At 45.4% G+C, this 17,458-nt stretch overlaps 2 protein-coding genes and 1 long non-coding RNA gene across 9 annotated transcripts in view; 2 read left to right on the top strand and 1 right to left on the bottom strand.

Annotated features, from left to right (window-relative positions):
• Positions 1–361, bottom strand: part of ZNF582 (zinc finger protein 582) — a 22,598-nt gene extending 22,237 nt beyond the window's left edge. The window contains exon 1 of one of the 2 annotated variants that reach the window (XR_016507881.1): positions 54–361. The gene's annotated coding sequence lies outside the window, so the exon portion shown is untranslated. The remainder of the gene's footprint in view (positions 1–53) is intronic. The other variant, XR_016507883.1, reaches the window with a different exon arrangement.
• On the top strand, positions 296–17,458 carry ZNF583 (zinc finger protein 583). Of its 6 annotated transcripts, none has more exons than XM_090261272.1 (5): positions 296–317; positions 6,305–6,403; positions 12,180–12,306; positions 12,588–12,683; positions 15,373–17,458. In XM_090261272.1, exons 2-5 carry the CDS (start codon positions 6,395–6,397, stop codon positions 16,848–16,850), a joined length of 1,710 nt encoding a protein of 569 aa, XP_090117398.1. In that variant the 5' UTR covers positions 296–317; positions 6,305–6,394; the 3' UTR covers positions 16,851–17,458. The 6 variants fall into 6 exon arrangements, with proteins under 6 accessions (XP_090117398.1, XP_090117395.1, XP_090117396.1 ...); XM_090261269.1 differs by lacking the exon at positions 296–317 and adding an exon at positions 4,843–5,074; XM_090261270.1 differs by lacking the exon at positions 296–317 and adding an exon at positions 5,085–5,216.
• Positions 7,899–8,444, top strand: LOC149995593 (uncharacterized). The gene is made up of 2 exons (XR_016507891.1): positions 7,899–8,042; positions 8,167–8,444. It is a non-coding gene; the product is annotated as an uncharacterized LOC149995593 (long non-coding RNA).

The raw sequence follows: 17,458 nt of genomic DNA, 5'->3' as shown, positions 1-17,458 counted from the left end.
AATGCAAAACACCCTCAAATATTCCCACAGGGTCCGGACCCCTCCACACCCACCTAAGGGGCCCGGGCACCCGGGTTATGAGCCAGGAAGCCAACAGGCGGCGCCGGCAGGGGCCGATGGGAAATGTAGTCCAGAGCACGGGAGCCCGCAGACCGCCGCTAGGACGAGACGTTCAGTTCTTCCCAGGCCCAAGACCTCCGCAGCGGCGGCGCCCGCTCCTGCGAGGACCCCGGAGCGCCCGGAAACCTCCAGAGCTCCTCACCTGCCGCCTCCCCGGGTCCAGGTGCCACCGTGGTTTCGTTCCCCCTCAGCCCCAGGTGAGATTCCCCGTCAGTACCGGCGGCCTCGCCGCCTGGAGCCGGAAGACGGCGCAGACGCACAAAGCCGCGCCGATGCCGTGTCGCGATTGGGCCCGCACCGCATTGTCTTCTGGGAAACGTAGTCTCTAAATGTAAAGGCGTCGTTAAGCGTCAAGGCCGGATCTCGCGATATTAGTAGTGGGCGGGACCTGGAGGTTCGTGCAGCGTGCGTGGGTGCCATTTGGGGACTCGAGGGAGTGTGTTCTGTTACGGGAGTTGCCGTGTGAAGGTCCGCGTGCGTTCGTCTCTGGTTGCGGGTGTGTGTGTGTGTGTGTGTGTGTGTGTGTGTGTGGCCGTGACTGCGTGTGTAGTGGTTCTTGTGACGGTGAGCTTCGTGTTTGGTTCTGACCTGGTCGTTTATTGTCATCAGTGATTAGTTTCAGACCATCACGTGGGTCCTCTCCGTCTCTTGAGTTTGTAAGGCCGCCATGCAGGCCTACCCTGTGCTTCTCAGTTTTATTACGTGGCCCCTTTTTCGTCTGCAAGCGGGACCATTCACTGCTTGTGTGGGACTAAGAATGTTTGTGTGAAAAAATTGTCTCATCTAGTAAATTGCCATTTCCGTGGAGCAGCCATTGGACCAGAAGGTTTGGGGGAGGAGCGGAGCCCAAGAATTCATCTGATAACCGATTTTAATCACCACATTTACGTTGACATAAACGTCGATTCTGAATGGGAGTGCAAAATCAGCAAAAATGTTGTGAATGAGACGACATCTAGGCCGAGTTCCCTACGCCACCAGCAGTTCAACGTGTGTGTGTGGAAGCGTGGGGAGCCCTGGACTTTCTGAGGCAGCGTGGCCCCGTGTGGTCAGGGGTCCCATGTCCTGGAGGCTGGTCAGGCCCTGTTATTCCTGGTCTCTGAATGAGAAAGTTTTTCCTGTCGATGCAGTTTGTCCTAAAGCCACGTCCTGAGTCCCCCTTGGAAATAGACAATCTGAGTATGGGTTATCTTCTTGTGCCAAAAAGGGAAATGCCTAAACAACATCAGGGAGGATGCCCTGCTTCCAGCTGCAATGGTTTAATTGTACTAAACTTGCCGGCTGGCTCTGAACAAAAAATGAAGTAATGTGTAAGAAGCCAATCTTTTCAGACTTGGGACAACTGGTAGTGCAGGACAGGAACTGAAGGGCTTCCTGCCGTTGCAGTTGCTTTCTCTCTGAAGGCTTATTCAAGACCTCCGAGCAGAGAGGAGGAACCAAGGCAGAGCACTGATTTGCTCAGTTGACACAGTCCACACAATTTGGGGAAACAAGTGACTGGAATTTGTGGGGCAGAGTGTGTCTACAAGGCCTTTGTACTTACGGCTGGAGGAAATGCTGCCACTGGTTTCTCAGTGGTGGATGAACCAAGGTGAGTTCTTGGAGAAAGTGACTTAGGCAGAAGACATGATGTCATAGAGGCCATGAAGCTCCATGGAAACAGCCAAAGAGACTCTGGACTCTGGGCTAGGATCTGGAGGAGATAGGGTACGATGGTGCCCATAGACGGTCACTGGACCATTCCAGGCTTGTGCTGGGTGAGACATTTTCAAGCAATGACTACAAGGGATGGAATTAACATCAGGGCTTCTGGTCAGTCCTGTAGGCTCAGCGTAAGGCATCTCCATGGCCTAACTGGGAATAGATTTGAGCAGGACCACAAAGCATGGCATAATGAGGCTGAAGGTGAGGAACCTGAGGTCCAAGGGTAAGGGCAGGTTACTTGTGGCCAGCCAGTATGACCAGACTGGACTCAGATCTCAGGCCCATAAACTGGGCTGTCTTCTCTGCTTAGCCTGACCTGTGGGGCTGGACTACATTTCCCGGAAGTGACTGTGGCTAGGAGCCAGTGATCGCCCTCTTCCACTGAATGTCCACCTCAGGTCTAATGTAGGAACAGGATGATAGCAGAGTTGGGAGGTGAGAACGGGTTGGATTCTTTAACGCAAGAGGTTGGGCCTGGAGATCTCAACTGCCCATTTGGGGAAGCCGAAGAAACCACAAGGAGGACTGGATAGAGCATTTATTACTCACAGGGAACACCGACAACGCAGATCAGTGAAACAGGACCACACCTCCCTGAGTCCAGGACTTGTTTTAAAGGGTCCGAGACAAAGGGGGCACGGTCTCGAGCGTGACTGTAAACTACATTATCTCGGTGTGTACGTGCAGAAAAGATGAGGTCAAGAGGCAGTCACAGAACAGGAAGCCACTCTCAAAAGGGGATAAGGAGGGAATTATAATCCATTTCCAAAATGGTACACATTTCTTCTGGCGGGGGGCCTTCCAGCCAACCTTCCATTAAGGGTGTTAGAAGAGCTATATCCAGCACGAAATCACAGTTCTATATATATTTTAAAGTGGAGCCGACAGGATTTGCTGATTTATTGGGTGGAGTAGCATGACAAAGAGCAGTAGTCAAGGATAAGTCCAGGGGATTCTGAGCAAGAATAGTGACATCAGTTACTGAGATAGGAGGACCTGGAAAGGAGCACATTTATGGAGGTAAGACTGGGTGTTTGGTTTGGAATGTGATAGACTGAAATGTCTGTTAGATATACAAATAGAAATATGGAGTATCATTTTAGGGAAAAAGTCTGGGTTAGAATGTTAAATTAGGAAATATTAATATCAGGTAGATAGTCGTAACTGAGGACTAATGGCATTGAGCACCTTTTAATTTGTGTGTCTTCTTTAGAGAAATATCTATTCAAATACTTTGCCCATTTTTAAAACTTTTTACTGGTCACTTTAAGTGTCCTTTACATATTCTGGATACAAGTTCTTGTCAGCTCTCTGAACTGATTTTTGACAAAGGTAAAAAAGCAATTTAATGAAGGAAAAATAGTCTTTGAACACAGTGCTGGAGCCATTAGACATCCTTCCCCCACCCCCAAAGACTTTGGCCTCAAAATTATTTACAAAAATTAACTTAGAATAGGTCATAGACTTAACATTGCTCCATGCTAAACCATAAAAAAATAATAAATGTATTGTATCTTCATTGTGCCGATTGAGGGCAAAATAAATGGGTCCTGGCTCTCAGGATTCCATATTTTATCTCTACTGCTCAAGATTATGTAATTAATTATTACATTAAACTTAGATATCCTGGGTGACATCTGTTTGTTCATTGCTGATTTGAAATTGATAAATGTGGTTTTATGTCAATTAAAGTAAGTTTTGATTCACTTAGTGACTATTACCAAGCTTTATAGAGTGTTCAGCCAACATAAGCTTAAGAGAGATAATGGCTGAAAGTGAAAAACGTTACCACAAATCTTCAGCCCCAGTCCTCATACATTTGTGAGATATGGAAAAGGCTGCAAAAAATAAATAAATAAAATAAATAAATCTGGCCGTTTACAAATACGTCCCAGCTTACATAACTTTGTATGGTTTGAAAAAAGCAAGGGGGAAGATAATCAGAATTTCATCAAACAAAGCAAACTGCCATTTTTGTGGATTATGTTCCTTTAACTTTTTACGTATAGGAAGTTTTCCAATGTTGTCTTAATGCAATTGTAACAGTTTCGTTCCTACTTAAAAAAACAAAAAAACCAACAACTAAGATGTATTTTCACATGTTGCTTCATTATCACAATTATTCTTTTTATAAGTCGTACTTTTCAAACGAATCAATTACTTAATCATTCTACTTGTAGCCATATTGTTTATCTCAACAACTTACTACTATAAACAGTGCTTCAACTGCATTTTTTATTTCCTCCATATAAAAATTCCCAGCTCACGTAACGCTCTTCGTCATTGGTGACTTTGGTGGGACAAACTACCCTGAAGCACTGAAGCGTACAACCCAATTTTGGAAGAGCTGAGACATAAATGGGAGACAACTAGAGAGGAGTTTATAAAATACTTCAAAGACATAGGTTCATTAGGAATAAGAGGGTATTACTGAAAGAACAAAGCCCGAAAAGAATGATCCATAAACTCCGCTGTTTTCCCTTGTAACACGTATCACTCCCTAATATCCATCAGCCGCCTTTCTCTTTTGTTGAATGGCTCCCGCATTAGAAGTGGGGTACGTGTGAGTGCGCACAGCTGTCAGCGCCTACGACAGTGTCGGGCAAGGAGGCGCTCAATAAATAAATGGCTATGGGGATGGGAGAGCGGAGAAACTGGGAAAGGAAAGACATCCCGGACACCTGGGCCTTAACCACTCGCACGGCCTCCGCGGCCCTTTCTCGGGCTCGCGCCCGGCGCTGGCACCTCCTGCGAGCAGGGCGCCTGGACGCCTTCGGGCACCGAGCGCGCCGCGCCTGCGCAGCACCAGCCGCCCCCAGGCCTGGTGGGTTCTCGGTGGGGCGGCGCTATGTCGGGAGGCCGGCGAGGGCTGGGGTGGGGAGTCCCGGGCGAAGAGGAGCGCGGCGGAGAGCGCTGGAAAGGGAGGCGGTGGGGCCCCCGGGCGTCCTCCGCCGGCAGTCCCAGGATGCTCTGCGCCGCGTCCCGCCCTGGACTCCATTTCCCGGCGGCCACCGCGACCGGCGCCGGCCGCCCGTCCGAGCGCCGTGACCCCTTTGTGAGTCCGCCGGTGCTCCCCGGGATCGAGTCCCCTCCCTGGCTCGCGGGGATGCTGGGCCTCCGGCCTGTGCCCGCCGCGCCGAGGGAGGTGCCGACCCGCTGGCCGGCGGCCGTGAGGAGTGCGGGGCCGGCGGGCGCGTGAAGGAGCCTGTCACCGCGCGTGGGAACAAAGTGGGACCGGCGGCGATCGTGTGTAAGCCGGCGTCACCCTGGGTGTGTGTGTGACTGCGACAGCGTGAGGCCTTGTCACTGTGCGACCGTGACAACGCATGTGACCCTGCCTGTGACAATGAGCGGGCAGCTGTGCGGCTAGGTGTGTGGTCACGTGAGACCGCGTAAGTGTGGCTTTCGGCCTGGACACTTGGTTCGTGAGTGTGACACTGTAGGTCACTGTGGCGGTGGGCAGAGTGGCCTCGGGGGCTCCCTGTGAGGGGGCCTGTGGCTTGTGCGGCGCGGGACGCCGGCGCCCGGGGCTGGGGACAGAGCTGGGATGATAAGCGGGGAAGACAGGGAGGGAGCGGAGGGGACTCAGCGCAGCCCCAGCCTTCGGCCCGACAGCAGACGACCAGGCTGCCGGGACAGGAAGGGGCCCCGCTGGGTGCCGCTCCCGGGGCGGCCATGCGTGGAGGGACCGCGGAGGATGGCCGGCTCCGTGCGCAGTGCTGCTCGCGGATCGTCTCCAGGTCCTGCCGACAGCCGACAGGTGGGCAGTCCCGGTCTCCCGAGGGGGACACTGAGGCGCGCGGCGCCGGGAGCTGCAGGGAGGTGGCGGAGCGAGGGAGTGCTGCTGGGTCGGCTGCGGCGTTTGACCCCCAAACGGGGTGGCCCGCGCGCTGAGTAGGCTGCAGGCTGGTGGGAGCTAACTCTTCATTAAGGGGTGCAGCGGGGGACTGTTGGCTTTCCGGTGCAGCTCGTCCTAAGCCAGGACCAGAAGCTCGGTGTCCTGACTCTGGTCCCGGGGCCCCCAGACCAAGACCCTTCTGGTGCCCGCTCTGCGTCAGGACGCTTTCTCAGAGGCGGTCACTCCGTAGCTTCTCTGTCGCCTCTGCAGACATTTTCCCTTTCGACAGCAGCACCTGGTGGAAAGATGAAAAGTCGGACCCGGATTCCCGTGGGGCGCCATTACTGATTCCTGGGAAGCCTTGACTAACTTCATGCGAAGCGGCGGTGGTGGCGGGTGCCCCTTACTTGGTAGTGCCATTCTGAAGGTCGACACTGTTCTTGGTTATAATCAAAATGGAGGCACTGACGTATGCAGACAAAGTTTTTAGCGGGTTCTTAAGCTCTAAAGCACATGGGAGAAAGAACTGTCCACTTAGACAGGAGTGACTGATTCCGTGACAGCTCCAATCTGTGTCTGTGGTGGGGGGAGGACAGAGGGTTTCCTAGGCTGGTGATGCAGGGTTTCTTTCTCCCCCTCCAGCTCTCTTTTCTCCGGACACTGCCCTCCTACCAGAGAGGAGCCTGAAGGAAGAAGACACAAAACCTGTCAAATTCTGAAGTTCTTAAAGCCATGTCCAAGGTAAGGAAGCATTTCTTCTCCTGACCCTGAAATGCCTCGTTTTTCAGCTTTTATGTGAACATTTTGGTTTTCTTCGGAAACTCCCCAGCCTAATGAAGTCCCATTCATTAGTCACCTAGTCCTCATGTTCATCAGTCCAGTGAAAGGAGGTCCCCAAGAGCCCACTGAGCTTCCTCTTTCTCTTAGCATTTTCATCTTCATTCAAGAAACAGTTTAGCACTTCATTGGGTTAGGAGCTCTCAAGAGGGAAAAATGCATTCCTTCGTTGCAGGGACTTGATTCATTGAGGGACGTGATTCATTCGATATGTGCGTTCAGATGTGGCCACCAGCTTCGAGCTTTTCCACAGGCCCGGGTTTGACAGGAAGGCAAGATGAGGGCTGTAGGGTAGTCTTAGTCACAGTACCTGACCTCTTGCTCAAGCTGATTCTGAGGAGCTGTTTGTGTCTTGAGTAGTGAAGCGTGGATCAGGCAGGGATTTTTTCAGGCACGCTGTAGACTTTAAGGAGCAGGATTCCATGGGAGTAATGAGGTCCTGTTTTAGGGACATCCTGAGTAAGTAGTGGGGTACAGGTAGTATATTCTAGGTCATCAAGTTAAGATTAGTGGAATTAATATAGAAAAATAGCAGGAAATTTTTAGTAAAATAATAATAGGGAGTACTTGAATCCACATTTAAAAATGGTTACATACGGCCCTGGCTGGTGTGGCTCAGTGGATTGAGCACCGGCCTGTGAACCAGAGGGTCCTTGGGTTCGAGTCCCAGTTGGGGAACATACCTGGGGTTGCGGACCACGTCCCCAGTTGGGGGCGCATGAGATGCAACTACATGTTCATGTTTCTCTCCCTCTCTCCCGCCTTTCCCCTCTTTCTAAAAACAAATAAAATAAAAAAATGTATTAAAAAAAGAAAAGATTTGTTATTCATTAGGTTTAAAAAAAAAAAAAGGGTTACATACGTATTTAACAGTAAATAGTTTGGAATGAGAGCCAGAAGGAACAAGTGAAAAGATCACCGTATATCTAGAAACAAATGTAAATATAAATAAGAATGGAAAATACTGATTCGTTCACTAAACATAGTTATTAAAGACTTACTATACCAAGTGCTGGCCATAAAAACAGGTTCTATCTTTGTCACATGGAATTTAGTATCTCCTAGTTTGTTTATTATATAATGATGTTAAATCAGGGAGACGGGATGGGTTATTCGATTAGAAAAAAAATTTCTTCCTTAATTATGCAGGTTAAATCTAAAAAATAAAACCACGCAAACTGCTAAAATAGAGAGGATGGTGGTAAAGAGGAAGATGAGCCAGAAGCAGCAATCAGCACTGTCCAGTGGGCCTTCCTGTGACGACTGATGAGACGTGTGCCACACGCGGCTGAGGAGCACTTTGCGTACTAGTGTGCCTGAGGAGCTGAACTAATAATGTTAACTCATTTAGATTTACCAGCTGCATGTGGTTAGGAGCTGGTGTGATGGACAGCGCAGATCTAGGTGTGTAAAATGATAAAGCCAGGGGGAAACTGGGTGAACTTGGCCAGAGGAGCAAGGGAGCAAGTCTCCATCATGGGTGAGTGCCTGTGTGGTTGCAGGAAGCTGTGGTACGTGGTGAGGGTCAGGAACACAGGCGGTGGTGAGTGAGGGTTCAAAGAGGGTGGCAGGAAGGGAGGAAGGACCCTGGGGAGCCATGCGCCTGCTGATGGAGCTCGTCACTCATTCCTTGGCCCGGAGCCTTCACTGGCTTCCATTTTACTTAGGATGAACTCCCGTGTCCTCATCACAGCCTCAGAGGCCCTACGTGGTCCAGCCCCAGGCGACCTCAGACCTCGTTTTCTGTGAGCGTTTACATCTCCTGGCTCCAGTCACACCGGTCAACTTGCTGCTCCTCAGACCTGAGGTTCCAGGCTCTTCCCTGTCTCTGAAGAGATGGTGTGTCCCGCTCTCCGGCTTTCTTTAGATTCTTGTTCAGACACTACCTCTTTCTTTAGGTTTATCCTGATCATCTTATCTGAAATAAATACCGCTCTCACTCTTAGTCACCTTCCCTTGTTTCTTGTCAGAGCAGTTAACACTACCTGGCATTGCATGACCTTTTATTTAATGTCTTTCTTCTCTGTTAGAATATTAACCCCACAAGGGGAGGGACTACATTTTGTCCACCTGTGTATTCCCAGGGTGGGGCAAAAGTAGGCTCATACGGAAAATAATGTAATAATAAATAATAATACAAGAATAAACTCTTGGTTCGCATACTCGCAACTGCAAGCCTACCTCTGCCCTTCCTGTATTTGCCAAATGCACCTGTGAACGAACGAAGGCGTGAGTCCCCCGGAGGCCAGAGCCAGCTACCTACTCCTCCTCTGCTGCCCCTGAGTCGGTAAGGGAAGGAGAAAGTGAGGGTATGATGTGTAGAGTGGAGTCTGGGATCCCACCCTGGACCTCCTGAGTCACAATCTCGGGTGGTGGGGCCCAGGGGACCACATTTTCATTGAGTCCCAGGATGATGTTAATGCACATTTTTTGAGAGCCTCTGCCTCCGAAGTGTACGTGTGAAGTATGCCTCCTACACAGCGTTCTGTTGGCTGGCGTCCCCCCCCGTGCTCACAGCTGGGCTCTCAGGTGGCCCTGCGCACCTCCTACAGTCCCTGTGTCTCCCCGCAAAACGTTGGTTGGGTTTTCAAAATCCAGACTGATAATCTTGGGTTTTTTAATTAGTGTTTAGCCCTAGCTGGTGTGGCTCAGTAGACTGAGCACTGGCCTGCGAACCAAAGAGTCGCTGGTTCAATTCCCAGTCAGGGCACATGTCTGGGCTGCGAGCCAGGTCCCTAGTTGGGGGCACGAGAGGCAACCACACTTTGATGTTTTTCTCCCTCCCTTCCCCTTGCTCTAAAAGTAAATAAGTTTTTAAAAAAATGACAACAGGCTCACAACTATCAACAACTGAATCTAAAAATTAAAAACAAAAAAATAAATTAGTGTTTAATACATTTTAATTTAATGTAATTAGGGATATTTTTGTGTGTAAGTCTACCATATCGCAGTTTGTTTTCTACTTATCACCTCTGTTCTTTTCCTTTATTTCTCCCTTTTGGCCTTCTTTTGGATAAATCAGGTATTTCCCCCTCATATTACCTTGTTCACTATACATTATCATTCTTTTAGTAGCCACCCTGGGATAATACGTACTTATTACTCACTAGGTAATAACCCTCTTTCTTCCTCCTGTAATCTTTTTTCTATAATTAGCCCTCTCACCACTTTCTGAACAACATAAGACCCAATAGTGGTTTAACTCCAAAATAATTTACTATTGGTAGGTGTTACATATGGTTTATAATTACTGTTTTGGGGTTCTTAATTTCTTCCTGTGTTTCTGGGCTTCCATTTCCTCCCATTTTTCTTCTATGCAAAGAACCCCTGTTAGTATTTCTTTGAGTCCAGGTCAGTTACTCGACTCTAGGCCTCAATTGTTTTTCATTGGTTTCTGTTCTTGCGGGGTCAAAACAGTGTGATTTAAAACGTTTTTGAGGTTAAATAATTCTGGGAAATCCTAGTCTCCAAGGAGAGGAAAACATCTAGAAATTTATCTTAAGGAAATGGAGACATTCCAGAGTCAGAGTGAAAATTAAGATTCATGTAACTGAAAGTAATCAAGGGTTTAGTAAATGAGATATGGCATGTTTATACCATGTAATATTACCCATCCAACGAAACTTATAAGTAAATGAATATACAGAGAGATAACCATAGATATATCTGTATAAGGACACATTTAAACAAGTATATACTAACTGTAAATTTTGATTTGCTTCCAAGAGGTAGGATGACGTGGGGGGTGGAGGACTTCCAATTCTTTAATTTAAAAAGGGAAAATATTCACTGAAGGTAGAAATACTGAATATCATTTTCTAAGTTTCCTTCATAATGACAAAATTGTATGAAAATTCTGTTTTATCTAACCAAAGTAAATGTAAAAATATTTGAAAGGTAGTCAAGTCTCATCGGCCAAGATAAAAATGTAAGACAGTTGAAACCTAGAATGCATTAGTTTGTAGGTGCAGCTAAAAGATGTCTTTAAGAACTTTATCTAGCAAAACTTACCTCACCTCTATCTACAGAAGAAATAATGTGTGAGGAACACTTTTCTTGCACAAAATTTTAAAGAGTTTGTATCAAAAATCTGAGTTTGAATAGAGTTGATGGTTGACGGTGCCCACGCTGCCTAGCACAAGGTTTGTCTTCTCAGACCCAAATTCCCTTCCTTCCTTGAAGCCTTTAGTCGCCTCTCAGACTTCCCTGGATTCTGACATGTTTCATCAATGGAAGCTGATGCATGTAACTGGTGCCTGCGGGAGTCAGATCTTCGCTTATGTATAGGCTACATAACACCTTTGTCCATTACGCAGGCACTAGCGATTCATATTGACTCATTTCTCCATTAAAAGCGTTTTTGTGTGAAATTGCTGATGGGCCTAAATACATCCTCAGTGGGAGCATTACTCTACAGAATAGCACAGGAGTGACGTTTGTATGTGACAACCAGTGAGGCCGGGAACACACCAGAACTTACTCCAGCTGGGGCCCCAGAGCCTGGGCCGGGCTGGGCCTGCCCCTCTGCTGCTGGACTGAGGGGAGGCTGGGCACAGCTGCCCACAGCACTCAGCGCAGTGGCTGCTCGCCAGCCTGTGAGGCAGTCGTTCGGGGTCTGACCACTTGGTTCAGCTGTCCAGGTGTGCTCTGTGGCTCACCACCTGTCCATCAGCCCAGCGAAGAGTGGGCACAGCTCTGTGACAGGGCAGACCTAAGAAGCATGGACGGAACCGTCCAGCGAGCCCTGGTAAGTCTGCAGCAGATGGAGCTCATTAGGAAGAGGACCCATTTTCAGTTTTTAGGGACCAGACTAGGTCTTGCTCCACGTTATAAATAAGATTCTTAGTTCAGCACACAGCAACAACTCCCACTCGTTAGACATGCGAAGGTGGGTGTGGCCCCCCAGTGAGGCAGGGAGGTATTTTTGATGCACTCATAATCACATGTTTGCTATTTAAGCTAATTAGCGGTGCTTAAAATTCCCATTATTTTGTCTCGTAGGCAGCACGCTGGGTTACCAACTGTCATTGAGACTCGTGGGGTTATCAAGAGCTGTTAATCTTCTGTTGCTCTTGCTTGTTCTCTGTGATGGCTTATATTTGTTTAAATTATACTTTTGCAAAATCACTGTAACACTTGTTTACTATTTTATTACATAGTATAAGCATCAATAGCATAGGGTGATGTGTGTGTGTGTGTATACACATGTCCTATTGATATATCTGGAACATTCCACTGTAGAGTTCGGGGAAATGCTGGTTTAGACCACGTACATCTCAGAAGGCTTGACTCACATTTCCTGTGTCATCCTTCAAGCCTTTCTTCACTGCCCCAGTCCATCCTTATTTTCCATATTGAGAAATGCTCTAGCATTTAGTATGAAAAACGTATTATTTTACCCTTGGTTGTTAACATTGGTGCTGCTCATTTTTGTGTGTTATAGATCTTTTCTCCATCAGTAGAGACTATGAAATTGTACACTTAACCACGGCAATGTCAAACTAAGCACAGAGACGTTACCCAGCATTACCTGACATGTTGTCGGAACCCAAGATACTACTAGAAAATTTCACCGTGTGTAATATTTCTCTTCGAAAGTATAGATGATTTATCTCTTCAAACTATGCACATATGAGGGTAAGAACACTAGCAGGACAGAAGTGTGTTTATGTCATTTCAGGATTCGGTGACATTTGGGGATGTGGCTATAGATTTCTCTCAAGAGGAGTGGGAATGGCTGAATCTGGCTCAGAGGAATTTGTACAGGAAGGTGATGTTGGAGAACTACAGGAACCTGGTGTCCCTGGGTAAGGTCTCCCCATAATTCAGAATCTGCATAGAGGGCTGCTCTCCAGCTTCAGCTGAGAAGCCTCTGATATAATTCACTGAATTTCTCTTTCTGGTGCTGCAAATAGGCTGTTTTATAGAACTGGCCACTCATTAGACTATTCTTGCAACGTCCTGTTCCGCGTTCTTCAGAACACTTCCTCCCCCCTAACTCCCTCTGTAATGCCCCCACCTTCCGATGACCAAGGAACTTGATGTGATTAAGGGCCTCGCTAATCCCCTCTGTATTTCTTCCAAGCAGGAGTCTCACTTTCTAAGCCAGAGGTGATCTCACTGCTGGAGCAAGGAAAAGAGCCCTGGATGGTGAAGGAGGTGGAGACAGGAGGCGCATGCTCTGGTGAGTGAGAGGACTCGGGAGGTGAGGCCACTGCAGGAAGACAAACTCTTCCATTCTGAAAGGTTCCAGGGTGTAACTGGTACCTTCCGGGTAGCTTTTCTTAAAGGCTCCAGGCCTGGGACACACATTGAAGGTGTCCTTAGCATGAGCTCTACAACTTACTTTCCTTGTATGTATACATTCTCTCACGTTACTGTCTTCTCTGATAACCTGTCCTGTTCTCTGGTTCCAGATGTCACAGGGTCTCCTTGTCCTTGCCTTTTAGTTTTGCACAAGTTGCTCTATCAGATTTAAAAAATCCAGACACAGCAATGCCTCTGCTTTTTCTTTTTAGTCGCTCATTTCTTTTAAAGGATTGATTCATCTATTTATTCATTATTCTTTTACTAATAACGTTGAACATCTTTTCATGAACTTACTGGCCATTCATATATATTTCATGAAGTGAAACTTGTTCAAGTTTTGGCCCACGTTTTAGTGGGTTGTTTTTCTTCTTGGATTGTAAGACTTCTTTAGATACTCTTCGTATAAGTCCTTTGTCGTTTATATGTATGCCAATTGTGGTTTTTGTTTTTCTACTGCTGTCTTTTGAACATCCAAAGCTTTTAATTTTTTTGAAGTCCAATTTATTAATTTGTCTTGGTTGGTGCTTTTGTACCATATCTAAGAAATTCTTGCTACTCCCAGGTCACCAACATTGCCTTCCATGTTTTTTCCTAGGATTTTATATTTTAGTTTTTACATTTGCATATATGATCCATTGAGCTAATTTTTGTGTCTTGTGTGAGATAAAAATTGAAGTTCATTTCCCCCCTTGGATATTCAGTTGCTGCAGTCCCATTTGTTTTAAAGACTTTACTTTCCCCGTTATATTGCCTTGTTGGTACCTTTGTTGAAAATCAGTTGACCATAAATGCATAGGTCTAGTTCTGAACTCCATTCTGTTCCCCTGATCTAGATGTCTGTCCTTTACCAGTACCACACTCTTGACAGCTGTAGCTTTCTAGTAAATTTTGATATCAGATAGTTCAATCTGTAAAACCACTTTGGCTCTCTTAGATTTTGGCATTTCCATATAAAGTTTAGAATGAAGTTGAGAATTTCTACCCAAAAATTTTGACTGGGATTATGAAGAAGCTATACATTAATTTAGGGGAGAATTGACGTCCTAACATTATTGAGTTTTCTAGCTCATGAGTATGGTATTTAGCCACTTATTAGTCTTCTTTCTCCTTTCTCTTACTAATATTCTATAGTATCCAACATAGTGGTACTAAATATCTGAAAAAAATTTTTTCAGTCTTTTATTGTTTTGTACTATTATACATAGAATTTTTAAAAACACCTTCTTCCAGTTGTTTATTGCTAACGTGCAAGAATGTAGAGTGATTTTTTTATATTAACTTTATATTTTATATAACCTTGCTAGATTTGTCAAGTAGTTATTCTAGTAGTTGTTTTGTAGGTTCCTGAGTGTCTTCCATATAGATGATCATGTTATCTGCCAATACACTCTTATTTATGCCTTTGTGCCTTGTTTTTCTTGGTTTATTACAATAGCTAGGGCCTCCTGTATAATGTTGGATACTATTGGTAAGAGCAGATATACCTGCATTGTTCTTAATCTTAAGGGGAAATGTCAGTCTTTTACCATTAAGTTGATGTTAGTTTCTTAGATATCCTTTCTCAGTTTTAGAAAGTTCCTTTCTCTTCTTGGCTTGCTGAGAATTTTTATTAATGAATTTAGTAAAATACTCTTTCTACATCTATTGAAATGATCATATGATTTTCATCTTTAATCTGTTAATGTAGTGATCATGGATTGGTTTTCACATATTAAACCAACCTTGCATTCCTGGGATAAACTATACTTGGTCATGATTGTGCTTTCATAGTTTCCTGGATTTGATTTTCTGTGATGTTACTAAAGGTTTTCCATGTATGTTCATGTGTTACATTGGTTTTGTGAACCACAATGGGAATTTCTGTTCCATTCTGAAAGTGGTGGGAAACCATTGGGAAATCTTGAGCAGAACAGGTGATCTGATTTGTGAATGGAAAGGGGAAGGCCAATTAAGGCCTGTGGCAGGTTAATGAAATCAAATAACCTGATACAAAATTACTTCTATACGAACACATCTTGGCTTTAGAGATACACTGAAAATTTACATTTGGTTGGCATATATCTCATAGAAAACGGTATTCAGGAAGACCTTTCTCAGACTGCAAAAGTTTAACCACAGAGTTTCATGTATAGCCTAAGGCAACTAATATTACCTGGTGTGTCTTTGGGTCTGAGGATCTTATGGAGAATTTTTAGCCACACTGACATTATGAAATTGGTTTTTCTAAAGATAATGAACATGTCTTGAATGCAGGATAAACTGAGGCAAGAGAGGAAGGATGTTTGGAGACTGTTGTATTAACATAGATATAAAATGATGATTGTGATTTTAAATAACCTCTTTAATTTTTAATTTTTCTGAGTTACCTTATTGGTTATGTATGATTAATTTATGTCCTTAATCAACTTTCTTAAGTTCTTGTTATTTATAATATACTTTTTAAACTGCATTTTAACAGCTGTTAAATCCTCAAACTTCTTATATATTTTATTCACTGATTTTTGTTTTAAAAGTTCTCTTCTATTGCAAAAAAACGAAAGACTTTTTTTCTTACTATCTTTCAGATTGGGGGTATGTATTTAAAAACAGTGAGTTTTCATCAAAGCAAGTTATTTATGAAGAATCCTCCAAAATAGTGAGAATGGGAAGAAGCTATCTTAGTTATAACCTTGACTGCTCCAGTTTACGAGAAGACTGTAAAAGTGGGGACTGGTCTCAGAACAAGCTGGGAAGTAAGGAGGTCCATCCTAGTCAACTGATCATCACTCATGAAGAAATCCTCACTGAAGATCCAAGTAATGAATATACTATATCTTGGCAAACTTTCCACCAGGATGCAATATTTGCTATAAAACAGGGTTTTCCCACCAAAGAAAGAGTACGTAAGCATGAGTCACAAAAAAGAAGTTACCGAAAAAAATCTGTTGAAATGAAACATACAAAAGTCTACGTAGGAAAGAAACTTTTGAAATGTAATGAGTGTGAGAAAGTCTTCAACCAGAGTTCATCCCTTACTCTTCATCAGAGAATTCATACTGGAGAGAAACCTTATGCCTGTGTTGAATGTGGCAAAACCTTCAGCCAGAGTGCAAACCTGGCTCAACATAAAAGAATACACACTGGGGAGAAACCCTACGAATGTAAAGAGTGCAGGAAGGCCTTCAGCCAGAATGCACACCTTGCTCAGCACCAGAGAGTTCACACTGGAGAGAAACCATATCAGTGTAATGAGTGTAAAAAAGCCTTCAGCCAGATTGCCCACCTGACTCAACACCAGAGGATCCACACTGGAGAGAGACCGTTTGAATGTATCGAGTGTGGCAAGGCCTTTAGCAATGGTTCATTTCTTGCTCAGCACCAGCGAATTCATACTGGAGAGAAACCTTATGTATGTAACGTATGTGGGAAAGCCTTCAGCCATCGTGGTTACCTAATCGTACACCAGAGAATTCACACCGGAGAGAGACCTTACGAATGTAAGGAATGTAGGAAGACCTTCAGTCAGTATGCACACTTAGCTCAGCACCAGAGAGTTCACACCGGAGAGAAACCTTACGAGTGTAAAGTGTGCAGGAAAGCCTTCAGCCAGATCGCTTACCTCGATCAGCATCAGAGGGTCCACACTGGAGAGAAGCCCTATGAATGTATCGAGTGTGGGAAGGCCTTCAGCAATAGTTCGTCACTGGCACAACATCAGCGAAGCCACACTGGAGAAAAGCCTTACATGTGTAAGGAGTGCAGGAAGACGTTCAGCCAGAATGCGGGCCTCGCTCAGCATCAGCGAATTCACACGGGGGAGAAGCCTTATGAGTGTGCGGTGTGTGGGAAGGCCTTCAGCTACAGCGGCTCGCTCACTCTGCACCAGAGAATCCACACTGGAGAGAGGCCCTACGAGTGCAAGGACTGCCGGAAATCTTTCAGGCAGCGCGCGCACCTGGCTCACCACGAGAGGATCCACACTATGGAGTCATTTCTGAGTCTCTCCTCTCCCTCACCCTCACCGTCCAGTCCGTTGCCAAGGCCTGTAGGTTTTATCTCCTAAATAGGCCTTGACTCTCACTCCCTTAATCATATCCACTCCATTGTCTTTATCTAGTACACAGTAATCTACTTGACATGGACTATGGAAATAGCTTCTAACTGGTTTCCCATATTTACCACTTACTTTGTTGATTGTCCACACAGCAGACAAACTTGTATTAAAAACAGTTTGATCGTATCACTTCTCTCATTAAAACCCCTCAGTGGCATCCCATAGTTCTTCAGGTTAAAGCACACATTCCTTAAAGTAGCCTAAAAGACCTTCCCCCGTACCTTGTACCAGTCTACCTTACAGGGCCCATCTCATGCCAGTATCCATTTTATTCTTTGGAGACTTGTCCAGAATTAAGAACTCATGTTCCAGCATCAAGTAGATCTTGCTTCTAATCCTTGTTCTTCCGTTTTTTGACCTCTAATTTTGGAGAAGCGTTTTTGTCTTTTGTAAGTGTCGGTTTTATTTATGTTATGGGAATAATGGTACTACCTCGAAAGTTAATGGGAGCATTAAGTGAGATAATGCATGTGAATTGCTCGGCAGAGTGCCTGACGTAAAGCATTCACTCAGTAAACATTAATGTAAAATAAAAAGACACCTTGCTATACGAAGAA

This window comes from Furipterus horrens, unplaced genomic scaffold (assembly GCF_987537825.1).
Source record: "Furipterus horrens unplaced genomic scaffold, mFurHor1.1.pri manual_scaffold_13, whole genome shotgun sequence".
NCBI lineage: Eukaryota > Metazoa > Chordata > Mammalia > Chiroptera > Furipteridae > Furipterus > Furipterus horrens.
The sequence above is the reverse complement of the archived record's forward strand: the minus strand, read 5'-3'. Positions and strand labels throughout refer to the sequence as shown.